The 25,490-nt window shown below is 37.2% G+C and overlaps 1 protein-coding gene across 2 annotated transcripts in view; it reads left to right on the forward strand.

The window, feature by feature from the left end:
• Nucleotides 1–25,490, forward strand: part of Cpq (carboxypeptidase Q) — a 435,107-nt gene that overhangs the window by 255,900 nt on the left and 153,717 nt on the right. For both annotated transcript variants that reach the window (XM_005381836.2, XM_005381837.2), the window contains one exon: nt 13,440–13,551. In XM_005381836.2, coding sequence (XP_005381893.1) covers nt 13,440–13,551 — 112 coding nt within the window. The remainder of the gene's footprint in view (nt 1–13,439; nt 13,552–25,490) is intronic.

Genomic DNA, 25,490 nt, shown 5'->3' on the forward strand with positions numbered 1-25,490 from the left:
TGACTTCTTGTTAGAAGGTGAGGCTGACACAGATGAAGTTATGGCCTTTGACAGGCGTGTAGTGCTTTTCCTTGATTTTTAAACAATTCTCTGCCTAAACTTGTCTAAAATAATACATACCATTGAGATTTGTGCTTTCTTGTTTATTCCTCATTCCTGGCAATCTTTGTAGCTTCCTACAGAGATTAAGCTCAAATGTAGTGTCAGGAAATGGTTTGCGTCCTCAGCTTAAGCCTCTCACTTTTACAGGAAATATGCCAAACTTTTGATGCTTTCTCCAAGGCCCTAGTTTGGACCCTCTTCCATAGTCCAGGCTCTCCTAGGGCGAGAGACATTCTGTGACTGGTCTGTCAAACCTGTTATTGATGTTGACATTGGAATCATCCATAAGATTAGCCAAAACCAGAACAAAACTAACTGTAGTAGATAGGAAGTCTCAGTCCATTTCTTGGATACCTAGCAGCTGCAGAGTTCCTTAGAGAGGATGATGTATATATCATTGCTTACTGTAACTTTTTCACCCATTGTATCCTATCATTGAAATGAAAGTGTACTTAGCTCTTTCATGGTCTATGGATATTCCAAGTTGAATAAGTTCATGCCATTTTACATTAGGATCGCTAAACACCATTTTTAGGACACTGTCACATTTCTAAATAACGTGCTTGTGATCGATATTACCTCTAATTCAAACTGGCAGTACATAGTACCCTAAGCCAGTGCCTCTGGAAACAGTCTCTATGAAATATAGTTCTGCTCCACAGCTTCCCAAGTGGACCTTTCCTAGAGAGAATTGTTTGCAATACCTGAGGTTATTATAAGATAATTATGGTAGAACCAAATGGCGATCATTTAAAAGAGTTCACGTCGTGTTCCAGGGAATATGATGGTGATAAATATATCCCACTTAATTCTCACAATAGACCGCCCAGGTAGGTTTGTAGTGTTCCTCCCACTTTACAGATAGAGAAATGAGGTTCAGAGAGGTTCAGGAAAGCCATTTGTCAAATGCAGATGAGTAGGGATAGATTGTCAAAAGCACTCATTATACCTATGGGTGCAAGAATAATGCAGCAGGTTAATTTTTAGCACAGTCAAGTAAAGAAAAGCAACTTCAAAAAGCAATCAAAAGAAGATTCTGACCATCTTTTGTGAAGCAGGTCAGAGAGAAATGGAAAAATGAACCCCTCCCTCTGGCTCAGAAGCCCTAGTTCTATTCTCAGGCCCCGCCGCTTGGGCAAATCACTTTACTTCTCTGTGTAAAAGTAGAGTGCTGTTCATGAGCTCCTAAACTCATTCTAGCTTTAATAGGATGAGTGCCGAAAACGAAAGGGAATGCAGGCTCCATGTAGCCTTCCTAAGTTATGAAATTCTGTGCAGTTAAAGAGAACAAGTACATTCTGGGAACTGTCAGGAAGGTTATTTTAGTTTACATAAAATACACACAAAAAAAATTAATGGTATTTGTACATCACAGGTTGACTTTCTGCCTCTCCAGAACTCTAGTGGAATTTGAAAACAGTCTGAAGGCAGCATCAAAATGGCATGATGCAACAATTAGGAAGGATGGAAAATAGAAAACGCATTAAAAATATGTAGAAATCATGTTTCTTAAAAGAATATTTCACACATGAGAGGGTAATCCTAGGGTAAATAAAGAAAAGTATTTTACACAGTGAGTGATCAATTTATAGAACTTTCTACTCACGGGTGGAGTAAAATAGCTTGGAGAACATTTACTCAAATGCAGAAATGATAGTTCTTATGGGTTGTTAAAGGACACTGTAAAGTCTGGTATTGACAGTAATCAGCATTATTGTGTTCTCCCCTGGATTCCAGTAGAAGTTCATGCAGAGTGGCTCCAGCTCAGGAAGGCAAATATTAAGGCATCAAAAGTTCTTTTTAGGATGGCAGTTTCCTTAATAATAAATATCACTATATTATAAAAGTTGGTTTCACTTCTAATAGATGAAAAAAGCATGACAGAAACTTATTCTAGGAAACATTATTAGTATCACATCAAAGCATTAACCATTCTTTTTTGCGGAATAATGACCAAAATATACCTGCTTTTCCTTTTAAAGCTATCAGATCTTTGCACGGAGGTCCTTGGAGATCGTTTGCCTCAGTGCCTGCCTCCGGCTCTACCATGTCAGGTCCAGGGTCCACTCTCCACCCACAGACATTCTTCCTGTCTCTGCAGTGCTGCAGGTACTGGGCAGCTGACCCCCTGGAAAGCACTGTACCATGGTCCGTCTGTTCAGATTTATTCTTTTACTGAGCTGGAATCCACCTGTACCTGTCCTCTTGCCACTGGCTTTACCTGTGGGCAACTCTACACCTCTTGCTGATAAAGCACCTGGCCCATTAAAGTCTTCTCCAGGGTAACATATACAGCTGCTTCCCCACCGTCACATTTTTTATTAGTGCATATGGGTTATATAATTTTATTTTGTCACATTTGTACACGCACATAACACTTTTAATCATCCCACATTCTCCTACCCCCCATTTCTCATTTTATGGAGAATTTGAATGTGTATAATGTATTTTAATCATATTTCTGCCCTCATTACCCAACTTTACACTCCCCCTTCTTCCCTTCCTCTTGTCTGTTAATAATCTCCCCTCTATTTTGTTGTCTTTTTTAGATTCCCTATATTCCAGACAAAATGCAATGTTTGCCTTTCTAGTATGGCTTTTTTTGCTCAATTGATGATCTCCAGATTTATCTATTTTTCTGCAAATAGCAAAATTTTTTCTTTTATGGCTATATAGTGCTCCATTTTCTTTATCTGCTCACCTGTTGCCTGGCCCCTAGGCTGACTCTTGACTTTTTCCTTGTGTTGCAGTAGACACAGGTATTCCAGTACTCTATGGATGTGACTTTAAACAATGCATTTCCAGCCACTAAAATTCTGACAGCTCTTCTGACCAAAGTCTTTCCCTAAAACTGTTTACAGGTATTCTGGAGAGGGAGAGAGAGAGAGAGACAGAGACAGAGAGAGACAGAGATGGAGACAGAGACAGAGAGACAGAGAGAGAAAGAGAGTGGAAGAATGTTTAATCAGTTTATAGTAAAGAGAAAACATTGTGTCACATAATAAGAAATATCATCATATTTTATCAGTGAATTCTAAAAATTTCTTTACGATTTCTCCATGCTGTTGTCTCAGTGTGCTTTTTGTCCATCAGAATTGTCCTGTTGTTAGTAGTTGAGCTTTTGTTAATGTGCAACAAACACCTTCATATTTATTTCTGCTGAATTGTCTTGTTGATTATAAATAATTGTTTCTGCTTCAGGATAGTTACAATCTTGATTATTTGCTCCAAGTTAATAATAAAAACTCACAGCATTCTTCAAGGTGTTGATGAAAATGTTGATCAAGATTATACTAAGCTCCGCATTGTTAGTCAGTATTAATATTCAAAACCTAATGAGAAATATAATTTTGTAAAAATTTTACTTTGTTACTCATAGTCTTTGATCTTTCTCTGATTTACAGCCTATTAAAATTGCTGTTTATGCTAATACAAGTTAAATTAATAAACACCTATTTTTGTTAGCCTTTTTCATTTCTTCAGAAAATGCATAGTTGAAAAGAGGCCATCTCTCTCTCTCTCTCTGTCTCTCTCTGACTCTCTATCTCTGTCTCTCTCTCTCTCCCCTCTCTCTTTCTCTGACTTTTAAATTGATACTATTTAAAGGACATGGCTACAAACGCATTTAACTGACTTAATTGTGAGAATATACTCTAGTGACATGTCAAAATAATTCAAGGGGCAGGGGCGGCATGATGAATGTTTACTTAAAAATCTAAAATCACAATGTGACAACAGTGTCACAATACCCATCAATGACCAAAATGGCCATTTTTTTTTATAATGTTCTTTTATTTTCATTAATTGCATTTTGGAGAGAGGAAAGATAAGCCATTCATTCTCTTTTGTGGTCTCTTTATCCTCTGAACATTGCTTTGTCTTTCTGTTAGATTCTTTTTAAAATAGTTTTTCTTCACGGATGTTCAGTTTCTAAGCCAATTTTTATTCCTTTCTCTCCTGTAGGTCTGCCTTTATATAACCTTATGACATTCAAACTCCTTTTATTTCTTGTACTTGAAGTTTATTTTTAAGGTGGCAGAAGATCTGTTTTCTGTCTGTGAGAGGTGTGACCATGCTCCATGTTAGCTTTGAGTTTAGAAGAAATCACATTCAGATAATTCTTTTTGAATTGAGATGCAGAAATGTTATAGGATTTATCAGCATTTTAGCTATCAGTGGTTTTTGATTCTTGAGAAATTAAGGTCAACACTACTTTTCTTCATGAAAGTGTGTTATTTGTGAATACTGAAGTTCAGCTTCAACTCCTATTTTAAATGAAAGAAAGAGTTTTTCATTTTAGGTATATAAACACAATATATACTTTTCCACAGCTCTTGCAGCATTTTTATGAGGTATAATATTAGTTAAAATGTCTATTCTGTTCCCCTCCCTCCCAGAACCTATAATTCCGAAAAAAAATGAGACAGAACCAAGGGTAATGAGAAAAATAATATTCTTTTGAACAAGAACACAATAAAATGAAATGTTCAGTGTTTGCAGCATACCATTTCTAAAGCAAAATATACTGATAGAAATGTGAATTGTTCCCTAGAGTCTAAATACAGAGATTATTACCTGAAATGCCTTTCTTGATAGTTTGTGAAGCTGAGTGAGAATGATGACTGGATTAAAGTCAGGAGGTACTATGCAAGGATAGCAAGCCTGCTGCTTGTGCAGACATGGACCCTTTCAAGGTAAACTTGGATCCTTGACACTCTCTCATGATGCTAAAAGTCATGTCCTCAAGAAATCCTCCAGTGGGATATCTATAACATTATAACCCTCTATATTTAAACTAGAATACATGCATCAAAATAAAAATTGTTTTCAGGTGTTTTTAACCTACAAAACCATGAAACTACCCCAAAAGTTCATTGCCAAGTCCTGGGATTTGAGATGATTCCTTATAGTGAATGTGGTCCAGGAACACATAACTAAGAGAAAACAACTAGGATGTTTAATGTACAAATGATTTTGGTAACTAATTTAAACTACACAGGGTATTGTGGCGGAGTATTTCTCAAAGCTATGTAGGCTTCTTGGATTTTAGAAAACATTGTGGATCAAGGAGAATCCTTCAGTTTATAAGCCTACATTGTCAAAATTTAAATTAAAGAAAATTTCTTTGGTAGCACGCACTTTTACTCTTATTTTCAATAATGAAATGTTGATGATATCTTAATTTTTGTTTAAATTGTAGTATATAGCAGTCTACTTCTACTCTTGCTTTCTTTTTAATGTTACCCACCTGTGCCTGACAAAACCTGGACATGATAGTGAGTGAATGGTTGTAAGAAAAGAGAAATTATGCACCATGCTTGGATTTGACCATAGGGAGAAATGATCATTATTAAGATACAAGTTATAATTTTCTGTGTCCCTTCCCTTTAGGAAGCTTCAATATAATGTTCAACTTTTCTGGTCCTTCCATCTCTTCAAATGAGACAACTTATCCTATGGTTGCTTAGGTTAAAGATGAAGGAATTCAGAAGCATGTTTCTTTTGCCTCCATTTCATCCAAAGGATTTCCTTCTATCGACATTCTCTGCAGTGGCCCGTGCTCAAATCAATGTTTAATCAATTTCAGCCAATTCTTCCAAATATACTGCAGTCAGATTTTATATCTACTCAAGGTTTTCATCATCCACAGATAAATTAGGTCCTTCTTGTTTTACCCTCAGATATCAGTCCAGTAATGTGCTCAGAGAATTCAACCAAGAACAGTCACGGTCCTCCTTTTATGAATCCAGTCAGAGTGACCTGCACAAATAAGAGGGCACAGTCTGGGAGCAGAAGCAGCTCCTTTTAGGAGTAGCTGAGGGTTACGTGAACATTTGGACAGATGGCTCATTTTCTTGTGAAAGAGGTTTATATCCTACAGGCTAATACCCAACAGCTTCACTGAGAAAAACTTGAAGTAAGAAATCAATTCAAGAGGAGTTCAGGTGTTTGTTGTGTTGACTCTGAACTCACCCTGTGCATCAGGAGCCTATCTTTGTTCTGTGGACCACTAGCCTGAGTTGTCGTGGAGGAAAGTATTTGTTCAAGCATAGTTCCTCTTATCTGTGTTGGTAGTATAATACAGTCAGCAACTGCCCACTGAGAGCCAGTGCTTTGTCTCCAATGGGGATCATGAAAACAGATTTCTTGAGAAGAGCGTACCCACCTGTATTTAGAATATGAAGTGTGAGAGAATTCTTAGGAGTCAAAGAAGAAATAGATGCTCAGAGAAAAATACGTTGAGGTTAAGGAGACCTTTTAAAGACAATTCTTCCCTTTAAAGTGATTGGAAGTTCTGGAGAACTGGCACGCAGTATTAGGTGGACCCTTGGGAGGCTTTACTTACCCCTCCTGTCTTAGCCTTCCAAGACCCAAAAATGTATCCTGTTTTAGAAACCCTCTGTGGGAGGAAATTTCCTATAGCTTCCCTCCCCCTATAGCCATTTTTAAAAGCTTCTACAAGAGTCTGCATCAAAAGTTCTGGATCTTTTCTAGAACTCTCATGCTACTGCCACAGCTGGGGCCTGGCTTCCTTTGCAGTCCTTCTGCTATGCATCTCCTTCTCAGAGGGACCTGGTTCAGCTGATCTCATTAATGGGTCCCTTCTTGACTTCTTTAAGGCTAAATAATGAGAGAGATTTTTTTCTGCCTCATATTTTTCAACCATTTAATAACTATTTTGCTAAAAATTTGACTGGGAATTCCCTAAATCTGGATATGCATCGTGCCTTGAACCCTGTTGCCCAAAGACTCGCCCTGCAACCATTAAAAATATTCCCAATGAAATTAAGATGGAGAATAAAGCATTTGCAAGCAAAACAGAATAGCACAAAAGTGAAAAACAAAGACACTGGCTCATTGCCTTTCTAGATTTTGATTGAGCAAGATATTTTAAAAATGAAGCATGAATTATTGCCAAATGGGGATCCTGTTTATTGGTAATTGGTCAACAAGAACGTGGTCAGGTTTCGATAAATACTATATAGTTCACACAGTTTTCCATTAGGAATGTTAAAAACTAGGCATGCAAGAAGAGAAGTATAACCCAGAGGTGGTCCTGTCTTAGTACTTCTGATACATATACAGCTTCTAGGTGCAAGGCACTGAGCATTATGACAATATCCTCTAATGTGCTAATAGATACACTTATGTCAGATTTGTACAGGTATATTTGATCTCTAGTTGGTTTTTACGGGCCATACTATACTTGTCAGATTTTAGCATCCAGATTATGATAGCTTTGTGATAGATAAAGACATTTTCCACATTTTTTCTTTGCTTTGAGACAGGTGAAATAGATAAATCTGACCTTAAGTAAATGCTTGGTTGAATTCATTTATAAAACTCTCTGAGCCCCATACTGTTCAGAGGTAGGGCTTTGATAATTGTTGTGACTGCTTAATATAACACAGGCACAAAAGCCTCTGTATACAGTCCAGACAACAATCAAAAAATGATCTTATATATTTTTACACTCTGTTTCAGAAACAGAATATTAACCCAGTGTGGTGATGCATACTTGTATCCCAGCACTCTGGAGGCTGAGGCAGGAGGATCGCCATGAGTTCAAGGCTAGCCTGGAATACATAGCAAGTTCAAAGCCAGCCTAAATTACATAGCAAAACTCTGTATCAAAAAAGAAAAAACAGCTTTCTCTCATATTTAGGGTGGGGATAGCATTCTCCTGTGACTCTACAGTTTAGAAGGAAGCAGGTTGATTTTTCCCTCACAGAGTTTGGATGAATTAATTTCAGTGAATGAGTCTGCTTTTCTTGGATCCTTTCTCTCTCTGCCTGCTAGCAATGACTTTTAGATATAAACTGCATCCTATGATTTCCCTCCTAACTTTTCACAGTAAAAGAAAGACCCAGTTTGCATGGTGGCCTGCAAGTCTCTGCTTGCTGCTGTAGCCTCCAACCCCTCTCTCTTCATCAGTGTCTGCTTGGAGTACGCCAGGCCTCTCCCTAGCCTTCGACGTGCTCACTTGTCCCCACCCAGAGCTTCTACATGTGTTTCCATGCTGCCTGGAATGTTCTTTCCCAGGTCTGTGTGCCCCACTTTTGAGCAGGTCTCTGCTCAAGTGTCATCTCCTTAGGGAGAGCCCCTCCCTGTCATTCCCACCTAAACTGGCTTCATTTCTCATCCATCCCCTGCCTCCGTTCTTCCTGTCCCATTTTCTTCCTTATTTTCCTCATAGCTCTTGAAAATACACTTGCATTATGTTTGTTTATGTTCCAGCTCTTCACCAGGATGAAAGCATAATTAAGGCAGAATATCTCCTTGTGTTTGTCATTTCTCTGTTGCAGCAAGAATTCCATAAAGCTGCTGGAGGAAATCCTACGTGCGTGCCAAAGATCATGACCTTTTCTCTTGCATCTTGCATTAGCTCATTTCCATAAGAGTGTGCTTCCTGTGAGGCTGTTCTTTCCTTCTTGCTCTGATATTTGTGTGTTCCTATGTTGTTCACCTGTTATCAGGTGAATCCACTGGGACTCAATGTCTCCAGGTAACCAATAACAGAGAAGCGAGGGCTTGTCTCGAGGGCTGCTCCCTATCCACCCTTGACAGAACTATGACAGCCAAGCAAGTGGCAGTGCCACAGCCAGTCTAATGCCTTATCCTTGTGGCTTTATATCCAGTGCATTTCTGCCCTGCTGTGCAGCGTTTTCCTCCCACTCCCAAGGTCTGAGTCGTTGGTAGTCAGCTTAATGTGTGCCTCCCAAAGATCAGCTGAGGGCACTGGAATTCCTATTCTGTCTTCCTAGTTACTTTTTTATGGCTGCTATTGCTGTTGGTGTTGTTTGAGACAGTTTTACTCTTTACTGTGCTTGGAAGGGCTGGTGGGAAAGAAGCCGGGGGAAAGAAATTGGTCAGTGCCCTGCCTGCCTCAGGAAGAATGCGTGAAGCACCCATGCTTGTCTCTGTTAACGGGCGACCTTTGTGCTCTAAGGGCTCCATATCTAGCAACAGAGATGATGAAGGAATCATGTATTTTCCTATCTTTTACCAGGTGATAATTTATCATGAAACTAGGATATACTATAGCCCTGGGTAGTCTTTTTTAGTTTTGTTTCTTTAAATCAGATCCAATGTTATTGTAATTAGTGTTCATTTATGCCTGACCCTGACTAATGAGCAATTTTTAGTAGCCTTAGCCTTGTGAGTTTGTGTATTTTTCTGGTTTGTATTTGGAGAGGTTATATTAAGGAATACTAGCCAGATCCTATGTTGAAGGAAACCTTCTGCACTACAATTTTCTAAATGTGCTATAGAAGATTTTATAATTAGGAAAATTCAAGTTCATTCAAAATGCTGCTAAATTAGAAGCAGGGATTTGGGGTCATCCATAACTACAAAAATACAGCTATCTTATTATACTCCCCCAATACTTTTTCTGATTTCAACATCTTTTCTGCTTTTTTTATTTTAAAGAGAAAAGAACAAAAACAAATGAGCAAACACAAAGACATAAACAAAACAGTGCAAAAACAATAAAAAAGATACAGAATTTCAATCAAGGTGAAAAGAAATTAGAATGGTTGTTGTATTACATAGTTATCTTCAAATTGATTACTCAGATAACCAGATGTAGGCATGTAAAACTGCTAAAATAATTAAACATTAACTGTTCCTTTCAGTAAACCAATAAAAATTAGTAGTACAATTGTCTTAGCTGTCTTTTGTACATATATATATATATTTTTTTTCCCTTTCTTCTTTCTTTTCTCTTTTCCCTCATCTCAGTTGTTCTTTCCTTTTGAGCAGTTTCTTTCCCTTTCACAGTAGCTATTGTACCTTTAGGATTTTATTTACTCTTTCAATGAAAAACATTTTAAAAAGTCTCATAATCTAAATGATATCAAATTATTCTCCTAGAGCATTGTGCCAAACATCTTCTCCTATGGGATCTTATTTAGTTTGCTGTCATTCAAAACCATCTTTCCTATCTTCTAACTACTAGCCTAAGTAACAATTCTGGTTCAGAGAATGGAGGCATTTAGGATTTTTTTTGTACCAGGAATTGAACTCAGAACCTTGCACTTGCCGGCAGGCACTGTGCCACTGAGCTATCCCCCTGACCCTGGAGGCCTTAATAAAACATAAAGAAGTATGAGCAGAATGCAACCTCAGATACTGTGAAAGATAAAATAATAGCTGCTTTGATTTAGATACTCTTATCCACTGAGGAAAAGTTCATTAAAGCACATTTTGACATTTTTAATCCACTACAACCTTTTTGAGAAAATGATTTTAAGGGTGGTGAAAATGTTGACTAATTTTATTTCAGATGGGACGGCATGACTTTCTAAATCAGAAAAGTTCCTGCTGTTGCAACATGTATTTTTCTTTATTCTCTGTGTTTTTTTCCCTCCGCCTTAGAAAAGATCCGTTTGGGTTCATTACTGGGCCATTTGTTAGTCTGGGGCATTCTTCTTGTTTGTGACTACAGTGAAGTCATCCTAGTCGGGGGCTGCTTGTAAGTCAGCGGGAGATCCTGCAGCTGCTTAGTGAACCAGTCAGTGCAGGGAGTCATTCTAGCCCAAACCCCTGTTTTCCCAAAGTAATGTGGAATTTTTATTTTAACTATCAAGAAGATTGATTCAACTTTGGTTTGCATGCTGTGCGCTGTGTATAGCTATCAATCTGTTGATCATTTTATTGAAGTGTAATATTCTCAAAGAAAGAGCACAAATGATAAGTGTAAAATAAGATAAACTTTTACAAGCTAAGCACACCTGCTTCACCCACACCCATGCCAGGGAGTGGTCTGACTGGCATCCTAGAAATTTTCCTCATGCCTCTTTCCTGACCCTAGCCCTCCTCACCAAGAGGAAGCTTTTCCTGTCGTATTGGGTTTTATACTTTATGTGAATGGAATTAACCACAACATATCATATATCTGGTTTCTTTCATTCTTCATTATGTTTATGGGGTTTACCCAAATTTATCTTGCATTATGTTTGTGCATTCTTACTGCTGTGAAGTGTTCCATTGATGAATAGTTTATTCATTGTGTTGTCAACAGATCTGAATAATTTCACTTTGGAGGGGAGAGGGATTATTATTAATATTCTGTTGTGAACATTCTAATATATCTCTTTGGGTGAAAGTGTACACACACGTAAGCCCTGTTCTTGCTGGACATACTTCATAGTTTGGTGTAGGAGTAGAGCCCTAGATGTGTGCATATTCTCGTTAGTAGGTAAGACAGTTTTCCAGGCTGGTTGAATGTACTGACTCTCATGCCAGCAATGAGCAAGAGCTCCAGTCTCTCCACTTCCTCACCAGTTGTTGTCACTTTTTGTCTTTGCCATTTTTTCATCTTGTAGCTATTACTGTATGTGCTTAATGTATATTTCCTTGATGATAATAAGCTTATTCCTATACCTTTTTGTGTGATTGCTAGCAATTTGCAGATCTGTTTTCTTAGGAGGTGGTGAATTCTCTGTTTGTCTTTTGCCCATTTTTCTGTCAGTTGACATTTTTTGCTGTTATTTTACAGGAATTTTTATTATAACCTACATCTGAGTCCTTTTTTATACATGGAAATATTTCCCCCCCTAGCAAACTGTCTTTTCATTCCCTAAATGGGATCTTTTGATGAACAAAGTCTAATTTGTTACTTTTTAAATAGTTGTTATGTCTAGTTTTATAAATGACTACTCTGAGATGATAAAAGTGTCCTGTGCAGTTCTCTAGAATCTTTATTTGGGTCTACAATCCTACTCAGTCTTTGAGATATTATATGAAGTGTAGAGATCAAGATATATTTTTCATGTGAATACGCTATTGACCTAGCATCATTTTCCTTGGTTTTTAACTTGTTTAAATGTGTCTCTGAAACTCAGTTGTGGTAAAATATTTTTTCTGTAATCCTAGAGAAAATTACTCATGTTTCTTGAAAGACAATTTTAAAACTTTGATGATTTAAAATTTATAATGTTATCTTTAGATTTATTTAACACATAGAAATTGAAACACTCTTCAAAGTTTTTCTGTTCAATTAGACCTAGTTTTTAAATCCAACACTTTATTTATTCAACTCCAAAGTTATTTATAATGTGCAAAACACAATCATTTTTTATATATTTTAAAATTTATTTTAAAAGTAAAAGAAGGAAAAACATATTAACAAGCAGATATCCATTTACATAATAGCATAAGAACAATACAAGCAATACAGAGTTACTGACAAAGTGGTAGGAAATTAACAATGGTTGTTGTAATATGTACTTGTATCTTCGAAGTGGTTTCTCAGGAGAACAAATATAGACATGCAAGATTGATCAAATAAGTAATCATTAACTGTTCCTTTCAATAAAGTGATAGAAGTTAGTAGTACCAGTATGTTAGCTATCCTGTATATACATACATGCATAATTTCCTCTTCTTTCTTCTCTTTTTTCCCTCACCTCAGTTGTTCTTTACTTTTGAACATTTTCCTTTTGTTTCACAATGTCTGTCATACCTCCTAATTTTTATTCACTCCTTCAGGTTCTTACACTAGTGAAACAGTATGGTGCTTACACATGGAGGTCTAGTTTATTTCACTTATGAGTATGGTCTCTAGTTGTGACCATTTACCTGTAAAAGCCTTGAGTTTATCTTTCTTTATAGCTGAGTAATATTCCATTACATAAAAATATCACAATTTTTTTGTCTATTCCTCAGTGGATGGACATTTGGGTTGCTTCCACAACTTAGCAATTACAAATCACGATCCTCTTCTAAAAAATAAATGTTCATTTTTCATTTGAATTCACTTTCACAGGTTTATGATGTGTTCTCTAGAATTCAAGACTGTTGAGGATATGGTTAAAGTTTTAGGCTCCATTTTTATGTCATTTTGATTTAAATCTATATAGTAAAGTTATCAAACATCTGTCGGTAATAAACCAATTTCTTTTTTTATTTTAAAGAAAGTAGAAAAAGAAAAAATGAACCATAGCAACATACCAACATCACAGAGATAAACAAAACAAAGCAAAACATTAAAGGTCATATAGGGTTTCAAAACAAAATGATTGAAATTAACAGTGGTTGTTATATTACATGTTGTTATCTTTAACTATGTTGCTCAGATTACCAGATTTCTTTTATACTCAAAATTATATTAATAAAGAGTGGTTCAAGGTGAGAACTTTTATTACAATTAGAACAGCCTTTTATAATGCCTCTGTATTGAGTTTTTCAGTAGTGACTGCCTATTTCTTTTAAAACATAAAAATAGAAAAGCAAATGTAAAAGTTTCATTTTTGTATTTGGAATGCCTGTGAATTCTTCCTTTTTGGTGTCATTTTTGCTTACTTTTTCCTGCTTTTTATTATTTGTTCTAGGTTGTGCTGGTCAGTGGACATCTGGACAGCTGGGATGTCGGGCAGGGTGCCATAGATGACGGTGGTGGAGCATTTATATCATGGGAAGCACTCTCGCTTATTAAAGATCTTGGTAAATATTTAGAAAATCATTAGCCAAGGTGTGAAGATCTTAGCAGTGACATGTCTAACTCAATACGCAACAGTCACAAAGATCCTCCTGAGGTTTATGTATGTTTTGTCAGTTGATTTCCAGAAAAGAACTAATTTATCCCTTAAAGAAAGAATTTTTTGTTCAAATGTACAGCAAACATCCAAAGTATCAGATACTATTATCAGCCACTGGGGAAAATGAACAAGCAAGTAAAATCGAAGCAAGTGTAACCACATCAGCTACAGACTCTGTAAGGAAACCAAGACCAAATGCAAATAAAAATCAGCATATCCCCCTACTTCCTTTCCCTTATTCTTACTCACTTTAAAATGCCATCAAGCTGTTAGGATAATGGGAAAGGCCTCTCATATCTCCATAACAGAAATTAAAAAGAGTGACTTAGAAATGGAAGAATTATTCCCACATAGCTACAGGAGAAATTCAGACTGAGACATTGGAATTTTCAGTTAAACATAGATGTGGGCAGAATGGACATATATAAAAAAGAATGACTGACTTAAAAAGCAGCTTATTTTGGTGAACATATTTGCAAGCAAAACACATCCATTTCCTCTTTGTGTGCTGGTCACATGGTGAATTTGATTGTGGTTAGAAATAATGAAACAGTTGAAGCCAGCATTCTATGTCTGTGTCAGACCAGAGGTGACTTGAAGTGCCTCCGCACAAAGTGTCTCAGACAGTAACTGTGAAATAACCTCAGTTTCAGATGAAATCTATATCAGAGCATCCCACTGCTTGTTTTAATATATACAGGTCTAAAGTCATGCTCTTCCTACCACATCTAGTGAACTTTTGTAGTCTATTAAAAAGTGTTGATCTTCTTTACAGTAGATGATTTTGGATGAATTTTTGGTGTACTGTTTTAATTTGTACCTTACTTTTGTTTTAAAATGGAGAATGGGACAGCAGTCTTCTTTCAATTTCTAAATAGCTAGTGTTTCTCTAACTTGGCATTATGACACTTAAGATGAGACACTGTGCTATTGTGGTATCTGTCCTATCTATGGTAGAACATTTCATATTATGTCTGACTTCTACCCACTAGATGACCACAATACCTACTCTGCTCAAGTTGTAATAACCAAAATGTCTCTTGACACTAGCAGGTGCCCTTTGGTGGGGACAGTGGGGTAGTTGCCCTAGTTTGAGTAAAATTTCTAGTAATTTGAATATACCATCATTAAAAAAAACTAGTTGGAAATCTTACATTGCAAATTCTTACACATTTATCATCCTAATCATATATAACAAAAAAGATATGATTCACTGGGCGCTTCCTAAACATTTTGTAGAGCCCTTTATAAAGCCGGGCCTACAGAGAGGTTTAGAGTTCTCCTTTATTCTTCAAACCCTTAGAATACAGTTGGGGATCTACTCACTCAGCTACACACATGTAAGAGCTGGTCACAAAATGCAGTGTATGTTTAAACTAAAACTGTATTATACTAAAAGACATATTGCCATTAGTCCCTCTCCCTTTGAACTCGCTTATCTTGTCATTCTTACGCTTTCTGAAGCACTTATGGAAGTCTTCTTTCATGGCTTTAGAAGGTGTGATTGAAAATATGTTGAATGCTGCTGTGAGTGCCATCCAACAGAAAGGCAGGCTCATAAAAAGATTATAGTGCATCTTCATTCATCTTAGCGGTGGATCTGGTACCATGAGACTTCTGGCTCTTACCCAGGGTCAAAAGAATGATGAAAGGTATATATTTCAAATCAGTTCAGGACATCAAAGTAGCCCTGACAGTGCAACTAAAGATACAAAAGAGGAATTTCAGAGCTGCTTCAAAAAGTGTCAAGAGTGATGAGATAAGTGTATGCAAAAGAGGGGGAGTAAGTACTCTGATGGGAGCTAATGACTATTTAAAAAATTTAACATTTATTGTATGTTTTGATCACACTGCACCATAGGTTATTAACATAGACATAGCTTCAGCATCTACTTTTAGAATTGCGTAAAGTTTGAAAGAGAAAATTTCCAGCAAAATAAAACCAAAAAACCCCACATTCCTTCAGAGAAGATCCAGGAGACCGAATTCCCTCCTCCTCCCCTTTTCTTAAAAATATTCGCTGGCTCTGTTCTTTCTTCCCTCACATCATCCTAGAATGAAATGGGTTCTAGAGTAGAGCAAGCAAAAGTCACACATTTTTCCTCCACATAGAGCACAGATCAATCAGTATTCTGTAAATTAATTTTATTCCAGGGCATTCAACCAGCTTGATTGAAAGCAAAGTGGCTGAGTGAAAAGAGAAACTAGGCACGTCTGAATTTGATTTTAGGCTCCTCTGTGCTGCAGATAACATTTTTGGTCTCAGGTTGGTCATTTGAACTCTGTGGACTTCATTTTATTCTCCTCTATTTAATTTAAAACTTTTGAAGTATTTTATTTGCTCTGAGTTGAAATAAAATTTCGCCTTCTCAAGGCTCTGAATCTCCATGCTCTGATACTCAGCATGGAATCCTAAATCACTGTTAATTGAGTTCAATTCAATTGCACTGGTGAATGTCAAACACCATGTGAAGGTGAGGTGAGTATCTTTCCCACAGTTCTGAAAGTACACTGACTTCACTTGCTTTTGTTAGCTATTGATCCCTGCTTTCAATTCAGAGCTAAAATCACTGATTTTTGAAAAGCATGTAAATATATGACTACAACTCACATAAATACTAGTATTTTGTTTGAATAACTGTTAGGACACAGCATGGTACACTGCTGTAAAACACACAGGAACTCTGGAGGCAGACTGCCTGATCTCATCTCTCAGTTTTCCAGCTTCCTAGTTATGTCTTCTTGGGCAAATTATTTTGCCTCTTGGATCTCAGTTGCCTTACCTAGGAAATGAGGATATCAGTGATTTCTCTCCACAGGTTTGCTTTGGAAACTAGGTGAACTCTTTATGTACTATATGTAGAACAGGGCCTGATGCAATCCAAATTCTCAATAAATATTAACTTTTGTGATTTAATAAGCATGACTCTGAAACAATCATTTTAATATAAGAGAGGGTGGCAATTCTTTTTTTTTACTAACACCCACATTAGCAATTACTTTACCTCTTAACATGATAATTATAGTAATGGAACTCTAGGGCCAGCTGCTGTAGTCTCCCTAAACATTCTTTCCTGTAAAAGGAAAGTGTCCCTGATATATCATCTCTTATATGATGGAAACCTAATGATCCCTCTACTTTTTTCTACTTTCATACTAAATTTTCTGGAGTCTTAAATTTCTCGTCGTCACTTCCTGTATCTATATTCTGCTTAAGTTATTTAACTTAACTTTAGTCCCATACCCACTTCTCACTTCCTTCCTGCAGTCACAGCCACTGTGTCTTACTCTTTAATTTTAAAATTGATTGTGGATTTGTGTCTATTTTGAGATTCTTTTCGCAGTGCTGGGGATTGAACCCAGAGCCTTGTGCACACTGGGCAAGTACTTGACCTCTGAGCTGCAGTCTCGGCATTATGTATTATAATATGAGGATCTGGGTCCAACATGTGACAAGTGAGCTTTGAATAAAAACTGCTGACATATGTGAACAAGAAATAAGGCCTTGGGCTTGAAACCAAGAAATGGGTTCATAATCATATTACTTAATTGCATGATACCCAGCTGTTTAATTGGTGAAATATGAAAGCTCTGTAGCAATCTCCTTTTCCAAGAAGAGACTCCTCTTGGATGCAGTTTCTTGGATGATCTGTCATGCAGCATGCATGTCAGAGTCCCTCAGTGGCTTGTTAATTTGAAGTGTTGGTCCAGTGGGACTCTCTGATATTTCAGAATCTTTTATAAGTTTTGTCCTTCTGGTTATCTTCTCTATCCTCCTCTTTTACAACTCCTATCGATTCATTCTTTTGTCCAAGCCATCAGCTTAAATTATACTGAATTAATCAAATGAGATATTTGTGCTCTTTACGTATAATCAGTCACTCCTGAGCAACTGTCAACAGGAGGCTATTTGCTGTGGAGTGCTGTTGAATACTTTTTTGTGTTTGTGGTTTACTGGATGTGAAACTGTTTATTTGAAATGTCATTTCTTGGAATGTTCTGGTGTCAGTGGACAAAGCCTGTGGCCAAAAGTGCTATTCTTCAAAATGTCCACTTGGCACTTGAAAAATAAACCATCATCCATTCCAAAATTCCTCCAACTTTATCATTTTATGTGAAGTAGAATGTTTTGTTTCCAGCCCCCAAGAAATGAAATTTGAAGGAACAGTATTACCTGGTTGTTGAAATGTGGGTCATACAAGAAATATCTTTCCCAGGAAATTTAAGTGTGAGCATCTTGATTGTGGTTATTATAGAGCTTGAAAGCCTACCTCCTTGAAAAATGCTGTATTTGTATGCTCTTTCCCTCATCCATGCAATGTATTGACATTGATATGTGTTGACAAATGTCCATGTTCCACATCCCTTGTCTCAAGTGGGAGAAGGATGTGGCATTTCAAGTCCTTGAAGTGGGAGAGACATTTGATTCAGAAATCGCAATAAAATTGCTGAGTTCTCTAAATGGAATGTGTACAAATTGCTTTTCGTGAGGAAAGAGCCAGCATGGCTTGGGTGGGTCAGGGCAGCTTCACCTGGATGATGTTTGAGTTTTCTTTCATAAAGATAAATAGAAGTTTTGGAAGCAAATGAGGCAGAATTCCCAGCAGCATTTAAAATCACCAGTTCTGCATATATTAAAGATGCATAGTAGTTGCCAGTAGCAGTTTTAGGGTGCAGAAGGAGGGACTGCAGAATTGTAGGAGCTGCTCAATTTTTACCTAATATGTGTACATGATATTAGATTTTTGTGCAATAAGAATGTTACTTTAATAATCAAGAAAAACCCTTCAGTAGCCCACCTTCCCTGCAAAACAAAGGAAGAAAAAAGGAAAGAAATACCATTACCAGGAACACTGTTAACAGGAATGACAGGGTAAAGGTAGACAGAGTAGGAAGAGTCACACAATAGTCACCAGATCCTCGCCCAGAACACACCAGAGGACACAACCAGATGCAGGCCAAAGTTACAGTGCACTGTTCCTACTACAGTTGGTGTTTTGTGTAGACTTCTTAGAAGTAGGGACCTTAGTGAGAAGTTTTTCTTCTCCTAGGCTCTGGTCAAATATGCCTTGGAAAAGCTCTAGGAAATCCAATTCAGGTAAATGAGGGAAGGAAATGGAAATCCTCTACTGAAATGGAAGTCCAGAGAGTAAGGCCAGAGAGTGCTGGATTCCTGAAAACAACTTAGGACCAGCCCAAATGCAGAAAGGAGATCCCACTTGGAGAGGCTCTCCTCTTGGGATCAGCCAGCCTTCTGGGCATAGAAATACTAATGGCTAGGATAATTGGATGATTTCTGCATAGTACTATGTGGTAGGCATTTGCTAAGCACCCTACTGTGTACATGCTCTCTCCTTTGCCTAAATAGCTCCAAGCAACAGGTAACTCTTATTATACCATTTTACAAAAGAGAGAACTGGAGCTCGGCAGAGCTGAGTACTCTAGCGACGGTCCCACCACCGTCATGTAAAGAACATAAATCCAGGCATCCTGTGACCTGCCCACATCCTGCTACTCTACTTAAGTAAATCATAACACTATTTTACAGGAATACCATTCCCATTCTTTCTAGGAACACATCCTCAGGATATCAAGAGGGGTAAAATTTCCTATAGTCACATAAGTTTGGGGAACTTCTCTTGCTAATTTCTTTACTCATGAAAAATACTTGCTGGAGGAACGTTCTGTGGATGCAGGGTATTTTAAGACTTGGTGTCTCGGTTGGTTTTGGAGGGGGCAGACCAAAGAAAATCCCAGAATACTCACTCAGATGGAGCTTATGGAACAGAAATGGCCTTTGGTTTGTTTTTGTTCTAGGTTTTCTAGGCCACCTTTGGGAGCTCACAGTTGCCAAAACATAGAATAATGAAGTCATGTGATTGCTCCCTAATTGGCGTGGTACACACTATTCTTGTGATTATCCTTGAAAAGCATATGTATTCACCCAAGTGCAAACTCTATCCAATTCCTTATCCACATTGTCTGAATTTATTTTTTTTTAAAGTGTGTTATTGGAAATATTTGACATATGCTATGGCCTCTCTCTGCCATGTTTTTCTATGAATCTGAATTTGGTAAACTTTTCTTTTCTCTGTCCTCCCACTTGGATGTTCTTTCTCCACAATTATTTGTGAGCACAGGAAGGCAGACTGGAGGCCCTGGGACAGGTGTATTCTATCACAATTGTTGGTTCTTAGGACTTCAAGAGAATATACTCTTGCTTGTGAAGCTGTCCAGGAGATCAACTTGTCCAAAACCTTTAAAAAATTCCCCCTTGACATTGAATTTTATTCAATAATGAATTCAAGTTAATAATTCAAGTTAATAAACTTGAATGTTAATGTGCAGATTGTTGTTTGGTTTTGTTGTTTCAAAACAAATTGTGGCTTTGACTTTATAATTATACTTAGTACGGCAAATTCCTATGACAATTGAAAAGGTATAATTTTTATGAACTTGTTTGTTCCTTTCTTTTTTTCCCTTTCTTTTCTTGGTCACTTCTGAAAGTAGGGTTATGGTCATGGGATATTTATGACTCAGCATGTGCTTTTGAAGATGGTGTTCTTATATTTTTATTCAAATATGTGATTTCCTCCAGTGGAAAGTTACACAGTCTGGCTTTTCATAAGACCTATGGAAGACACATGTTATCTTTCAGCTAGAATTTTATGAGAATTTTTTCTGTGGTTCAAATACATTTATTAGTTTCATGAATACACTAAGCATCCTAATATCTCATTCAGCCTGCATAGATATTTCTGCTAGCGTGTGCAAAAAAGGCATTGTGTGCAGATGATCTGTAAAATATGTCCATGGGATAAAATGAGATTTGTTAAAAATGAATGTCTTGGGATGTAGTCTACCTTTTAGTCTAGATATAATATGAGAGATTCTGTGGTCATTTTAGAGCCTTAGGCTATGTGAATATTGCTGCTATTATTTTATTGTGTAGCCAGAATGTACCATTTCTGCATAGAGATAGACACAACCTAGGTCCAGTGGCTTACAGCATCATGAACAGCTCCTCTCTGTCTGGTAGAGGAGCTGGAGGGGTGGCGGATGAATGCTAGGAGAGGAAGGGTTGCATGAGTTCCCTTTTTCTATAGTACACTCAGCCGCCTGTGTCACATTGCTTTCATTTGGCCTGTAAGTGAAAAAAAGGGGTGGCAAAGGAAGTGGAAGCTTAAAAACTTGGTGTTATTTGTCTTGGAGAAGAGAGGCCATGGAAAGACTTAATAATGTAACCTTAATCCCAATGGATTCCCTCCCACCCAAGAGCTGGATGCATAAACATCAAGGGTCAGGCTGTCTGGAAAACCAAGCTGCCTCCTTGACACAGTCTCATCTCAGCACTGTGTGACTTGGCTCACAAGCAGACCTGATGCAGCAAGAGTCAAACACCTACCTGATGTCGGGCAGATGAAATGGACAGGGCACACCTCCTTCTGTTGTAGATAAAATAATAGCAGCAATGGCTTCACAGGGGAGAGACATTCAAGCTAAACCATGAAAAGGTGTGCTATGGGAGAGGAAAGGACAGACGAGCTCATGAGAATCCACAGTTTGAAGAGAGGAGGATGCCTTTTTAAGTCAAAAGGAGTGATGACAAGTGAGTGAAATAGAAGAGCGGGTCCACTTGTGAAGGGCACTGACACAAAGCTGAAGTTGGAGTTGGTGCTAGTGGCATCAGGAGCCATGGGATTGGTGTCACAGAACTCAGCTCTCCTCTCCTAAAATAATGTGATAGATAGAAAGGAGGCAGAGAAAAACTGAGCAGGGAGATACCAGAGATAATGAGCCTGGGAAGCAACTTTTAATTAGTAAGCAAGATTTTTTTTTTCTGTGTGGTAGATGAGCCAGCTTTGGTCTCTCTATGCTAAATATACCAAAAAGGAAGGAAGTGATAGGGTTTCAGAGATGCTTTGTTCCTTCCCTACACATTCTTCTGCATCATGCTAATACTGCATTTTGTAAAAGCTGTGGTTTACCCAGCTGCCAATAAAGTTGGTTCCAGTAAACTTGGCTAAAACGGAAGCCTAAAGAGAAATAAGAAAATATACTATGCACATCTCATCCAGCTTTCATGGTTAAGAGGATTTTAAAAATTGTCCTGAAATGTAGGGTTTAGTTTAGTCTATATTTAGGCTCCCGAACTCTTGTGAATGTTCTCACAAGCAAGCACTAGAAAGGAACAGTTGCTACTGAGTGTGTGATGGAAAGAATAGGTTGGAGGAGGTACTGGAAGTGGATCATTATAAAAGTACTGTACTTATTTGTAACCATTCACCACTCTCCTCACATAATCATCACCCACGAGGTGAGGCTCAGGCCATGTTTTTTACCTGACTGCAGCATCTCCAGACTGGATGAGGTGACTCAGGTCTGAACTTTCAGTCCTTTATATCCTCCTTCCTTCAAATAACTCAAATTGGGAGGTAAATGAGATGCAACGTGGGTAGCTGAATAAGAATATGCTCTATATTAGAATATCTTGTATTGTATTCGATTCCTTCTCTGCTGCTTAGTAGGTGTATGATCCTGGGCAAATTTTCAACATTTTTTGTTTGCTGGTTTGTTTTTGCAATATTGGGATTGTCCCCAGGGCCTTCACACTGAGCCCTTTAAATTTTTTTTTTTTTTTAATTTTGAGATAGGGTCTTGCTAAATGGCTAAGCTGCCCAACCTAGACTCAAACTTGTGATCTTTCTGCCTCAGGTTTCCATAAATTATTCAACTTTTTTTATTTTAAAGAGAAAAAGGATAAACAAACAATGCAATCAAATTTCAAAACAGGTTAGTAGGACAATTACAACAGTTGATACACTGCATATGGTCTTCATAGTAGTTAACCAGAGTACAAGAGATAGGCATGATATCTAAACAATATCAGCACAAAACATTCTTTTCAAGGAACTAAGAAAAGCTAACTGTATAGCTATCTTAACTATCTTGTGTATACATATTTTTCCCTTTCTTCCTTTCCCTTTTATCCCATCACAGTTTGTCTTTCCTTTTGAACAATTTCTTCCCACTTCACATCATCTACTGTACATTTTGGATCCTATTTTCTTGTTCTGTTTTCATGCTAGTGACATAATACAATGTTTACACATAGAGGTCTAATTTATTTCATTTATGCGTATGGTCTTGAGCTGCATCCATTTACCTATAAAAATTGACAATTTATCCTTCTTTATGGCTGAGTAGTACTCCATTACAAAAAGCTGAACTTTCAACATTTCATTTTCCCCTTCTTTACAAAGGAAATAATTTATCCTGAATAGTTGATAGGATGATGGAATAATTTATCATGAATAGTTGATAGGATGACATGAAGTAATTTAGACATGAAATAATTTTGACCCTTACTAAGACATCAGTAATAGTGACCATTGTTGTTAGATCTAGTTGATGAAACAACAGATGCAATGACCCACAGAGGAGGCTCACTCAGCTCTCTCAGTGGAATTTGGCCAGTGCTGTCCCCACCAAAGGGAAGCCTTCCCTGTGGACAGTGTCAGGTTCTGGCAAGGCAGTGTCACACGCCTTCACCCCAGGAAAGCTGCCATCTGGGGCCTGTGTAAAGCTAGTGCAGAAGGCTGGCTCTTCTCATTGCTGTAGTGAAGGGATTCACAACTGTTAGAATTAAAGCAGCACTCTGGATGCTGGGGTGGAGAGACCTTCGTTCTCATTCCCTTTGCTCTCTGTCAGTGTCCTCACCCAAAATAACAGTGTACCCAGAAACATTTATAATATTCCAGAGGAAAAGGATAAGTAAAACATGGGAAATAGCTGGCTGTTGGGATCAACAAAAGATACGGAAAAAATTAGAGTAGAGAAAACAAGAATCAATGTAGCACTTACTGTTTACACTTTACTCTGGTGATTGAATTCTCAAGACATCTTTGTTTTAAATATGGTCAATACCCCACAATTTCCAGACATTCTCACAAGATCTTCATACACAGAATATCAAGGACAATGGCCACTTATGCTTGTATTATTGTCCTTTTTTCTGTAATAATGGCACTTTTTGAAAGGAATATATTTAAGAGGTAATTGAAACTGTTCTAAGTTATTGCTTTGATTAATGTGTGTGGGAAACTATAACTCAGGATGTTTCAAAAGCTATATTTCTATCTTCACCACCATAGATCCATTAAACCATTCTGTATTCACTTACTTTGGGCAACATGTTAGAACAAAGATATTTTATGAAGCGCTTCATACTGGAATTATTTTTTCTGAAAGAAGGAAGTATGAATTCATTCTTTATACTTGAATAATTTTAGGTAAAATCATTTGTCATTTTTGATCACAAGTAAAGTTTTGTAGAGGAATTTTAAAAACTGATTATCTTTCTGATACTTTGCGATATGTTAGTTCAAAAAACATTGGTTTGGACCTTGTTACAAAACAGGTTTTGATAAAAATGTAAAATATCTTTCAAGAGAACTTCATCTTTTTTCTAATCAACACATATTAATTGAACACCTAGGAGAAGAGAGAGCTAATTAATTCAGTAGCTTCATGTGTCAGTTATTCTCCATGGTCCTTTTGATCCTCAAAGCAACCCTTACAGGTATGCACTGTTACCTCTGGTGGGTCATGGGACACGAGTCCTTATCAGTAAAATAGATAACAATACTCTCCCAAGGATCAAACACCATGTAGCAGACACGTATCTATCAGAGTTGCAAAAATAGAAACAGGGCTTAAAGCAAACCATTGTGGCAATGTTGCTACTCCTTGTGCCCATGTCTCTGGCCTGAAATTGTAGCATTTGTAATAAGGAAATACTTCATCAGTGTCCTGCAGCATTTGACCAATTTCATGTGTTTAACATTTCATTATATTTCTTTAAAGAGTTGACAGTAATGGTGAATGCCCTGGCTTTAAGACACAAATGAAGTACTGTGCAGTCAAAACGTCTCATGTAGGTCTTCTTAGGTGGACATGAAGACAGTAGACTCTTTCCAATTTTAGGTTAAAATAATGATTGCAGTTAGCATTTGTGAACACACTGTACCAAGCTGCGTGGTGTGTATAAGATGCACATTGAGTCTAGGAGGTAAAAATTATTTTTTTTATAAATGAACGGCTTCTGGCTGGTGCTACTTACAACATGTAAAAGTAGACAATCTCTTATTTCTTTTTTTAAGGTTTCTTTTTAAAATTTTCCTCTGCCTCTTCTTGGCTAAAAAGTATTCCACGTGTTAAAAAATGACATAGGATAATAAACATGGACATATCCACTGAGATTTCATAAATGTTAACAATTTGGAGTGTATGCTTCATTCAGATCTTTAGTATAAAAGAAATACAAAATTGCAGATACAGTTGAAATATGTTTTTGTACTTCAGTATTTTTTCCTTCCCCCTCCCACAGATGTAACCAGTGATCTACAATTGTTCTAAAATTATTAGTAGTATGTACATTCAAAAACAGTATCATGTAGCTTTCGTGATTAATTTAAATGAGTGGTGTAATTTTCTTCCATATTCAAATTTATTCTGTTTTATTCTTTCTGTCTTCTTGACATGAACATTTAGGCCATTAACTTTCAATCTTTCCGATAGTTACATTTGAAGACATGTATCTCTCTATAGACATGGGATTAACTGCATTCCACAAGTTTTGAATTTAATGACCATTCAATCTAAATGGGTTAGAATTCTTATTATTGTTTCTTCATTGAGTCTTTATCATTATAGCTTCGTTGAGTCTTTATCATTACAGTTTCTTTAAACTTCCAAAACTGCAGTGTTATTATTGAGTTCGTTACTTCCAGTTTTGTTGCATAATGATCGTAATGGTCTATGTATTACCAATTCTTTGGTGTT

The sequence above is a fragment of the Chinchilla lanigera genome, unplaced genomic scaffold, assembly GCF_000276665.1.
Source record: "Chinchilla lanigera isolate Chin_1 unplaced genomic scaffold, ChiLan1.0 scaffold00016, whole genome shotgun sequence".
NCBI classification, from domain to species: Eukaryota; Metazoa; Chordata; class Mammalia; order Rodentia; family Chinchillidae; genus Chinchilla; species Chinchilla lanigera.